The sequence below is a fragment of the Dendrobium catenatum genome, unplaced genomic scaffold (assembly GCF_001605985.2).
Source record: "Dendrobium catenatum unplaced genomic scaffold, ASM160598v2 original_scaffold_64118, whole genome shotgun sequence".
In the NCBI taxonomy this organism is placed as follows: Eukaryota; Viridiplantae; Streptophyta; class Magnoliopsida; order Asparagales; family Orchidaceae; genus Dendrobium; species Dendrobium catenatum.
In genome coordinates this window covers 1-2,283 of record NW_021382568.1, presented here as the reverse complement: position 1 = coordinate 2,283, position 2,283 = coordinate 1, and the positions used below count along the sequence as shown (strand labels likewise).

At 34.5% G+C, this 2,283-nt stretch overlaps 1 protein-coding gene across 1 annotated transcript; it reads right to left on the bottom strand.

The window, feature by feature from the left end:
- Positions 1 to 277: 277 nt before the first annotated feature.
- On the bottom strand, positions 278 to 1,642 carry LOC110103283 (zinc finger MYM-type protein 1-like). The gene is made up of 2 exons (XM_028691760.1): positions 883 to 1,642; positions 278 to 813 (listed from the first exon to the last, which is right to left on the bottom strand). Exons 1-2 carry the CDS (start codon positions 1,640 to 1,642, stop codon positions 278 to 280), a joined length of 1,296 nt encoding a protein of 431 aa, XP_028547593.1.
- Between the last annotated feature and the right edge of the window lie 641 nt (positions 1,643 to 2,283).

Genomic DNA, 2,283 nt, shown 5'->3' with positions numbered 1-2,283 from the left:
GCAATAAAAATTACAAGCTTTGCATTCTATTTTGCATATTCTGATAATGTTGCATTATAACTTCATTTGGAACCAAATCAAATACTTCTTTCTCAATATATGGAACTAGGCAGTCGTTGAGCCAATCAACACCCATTTTACTGTGTAATCTATGTTTAACAATTTTCATTGCTGAAAAAGCTCTCTCCACTGTAGCGGTGGCAACGGGCAGAGTTAATGCTAAAACAATAAGCCGGTAAACTAAGGGGTACACGATATCTTTTTTAATCTTAACAAATTATTTTGCAAGATCAACAATGCTCTCCAAAGATGAGAATTCCTCACTTGTATGCATATCAAGAATGTATGTTGATAGCTGGTGCTCTAAAGCCACAAGTTCAACTACTGAAAAATCAGCTGAATATAGTTCTGCAAGTCGAATTAATTTCTCTTTATTATAAGCAGAGAATGAGTTACTTGGATTTAGACATGATATGCAAAGAAGCAATTCAGTACTAGCTTCAGATAATCTATTATTCAGCTCTTGAAGTTGCATATCAATAATAGTGTAAAAGAATTCCACTCGGTAATGATGTAAATTTGTTACGTCATCATTTCTTCGTGTTGATCGTCGACGAGTTTTGAATGTAGAACTCATAACAGGAACAACAACTTCAAAAACATTACAAAAACGAGATACTTCTTCCAATAAGAAATTCCATCCATTATCCCTCATAATCTGTAATTGTTGTTTAGAGATTTGCACTAACTTCATTGCATTCACTATATCCTGATCTTTTCTCTGCAAGGCCTGTGATAACTCATTGGTGACACCTAAAATATCAATCATTAAATGCAAAGCAAGAATAAAATCAAAAGATTCCATGGCATCTATAAGAACACCAGATTCAACGGCTTGTTGATCATGTACCCCATCTTCTTTGATAATTTCAAGAACTTCAATTACTGACGCATACATTTTCTTCAAGCTAATTAATGTATGAAAATGTGAACCCCAACGAGTGTCACCAGCTCGTTGTAAGCTTGTCTCTTGGTTCAATCCTCTACCACTGCTCAACTCCCCTTTAGACAAATGAAACAATATTTTATCATGTTGAATTGCTCTAAGAGCATCACTTCTCTTACATGAAGCTCCAACGGTATTGACAATTCTTGAAGTGATCTCAAAAAGATGTTTCGCATGCCAATGGTTTTTAGCTACAGCAACTAAGCACAGTTGAAGCTGATGAGCAAAACAGTGAACATAGAATGCATGAGTGTTATCATTAAGTATTAAGGCCTTCAAACCTCGATTATCAGATCCGGGTGACTCATCATGCCCACGGAATGATAAACCTTGACGTAAAAGAAATCGAACACAATCAACTGCAGTGGTTAACAATAACCTATAATCTTTTTTGTTTCTCTCATCTTTGCTCAACCATAGAATAGGAAGACTTTGTTCTTTAGTCTTCATCAGATCTTCACATTTGTGTCTGGTCTTATTATGTGCACTATTATGATCTCCAACATGACTTAACAGTTTATCCTTCTTCTTCCAATTTTTGAACCCTTCTCCAATAAATGAGTCTCCCCCCGCCTTGTCTTGTAATAGTTTTATCTTGAGGTTTGAACAAGTAGCAATACAAACAAAAAGCTGCATCTTTTTGCACGCTGTATTCTAACCAATCAGGATATTCCTCAAATCATTTGGGATTAAATCTACGTGCAAGATTGCCAAATACTGTTTGAGGGAATTGATGACTTTTGGGTTGATGGGGTCCCTTCAACAAATATGCTCTCCGAATTTTATCTCTTTCATTGACATCGTAACACCAAATTGAAGGCCGAATTCCAGGATCGGCAGGGAGATTGTTAATATCAGTCTCCAAAGGTTCTTTCCTCTTTAAATAACGTTCCATTTGATATATCCTATTCAAAGAAATCTTTACATAATTTATAAATCCTTATATAATATGATTGATCAACAAAGTAAATAAAACAAAGAAAAAATTTTTACTAAACTGCCAATTTTCACTTCAAAAAACTATCAACTAATAGAGGCTTTCTATTTTTTTTAATCATATTTTTGTTTATAACTGTAGCTTAAGATAACTTTTACCAATTGATAGTTGAAAATCACTATCAGAATCACATGGATGGATGATAACATAAAGCTCAATCTGTGAACTCACTGATAAGAACACTAACTGCCCAGCAAATTGCAAGTCACATGAATAAATCTAAAGTATTGAGACCTCAAAATGAACTTATTCTTTTGGTTCAACTCCAACCAGCTGTGAC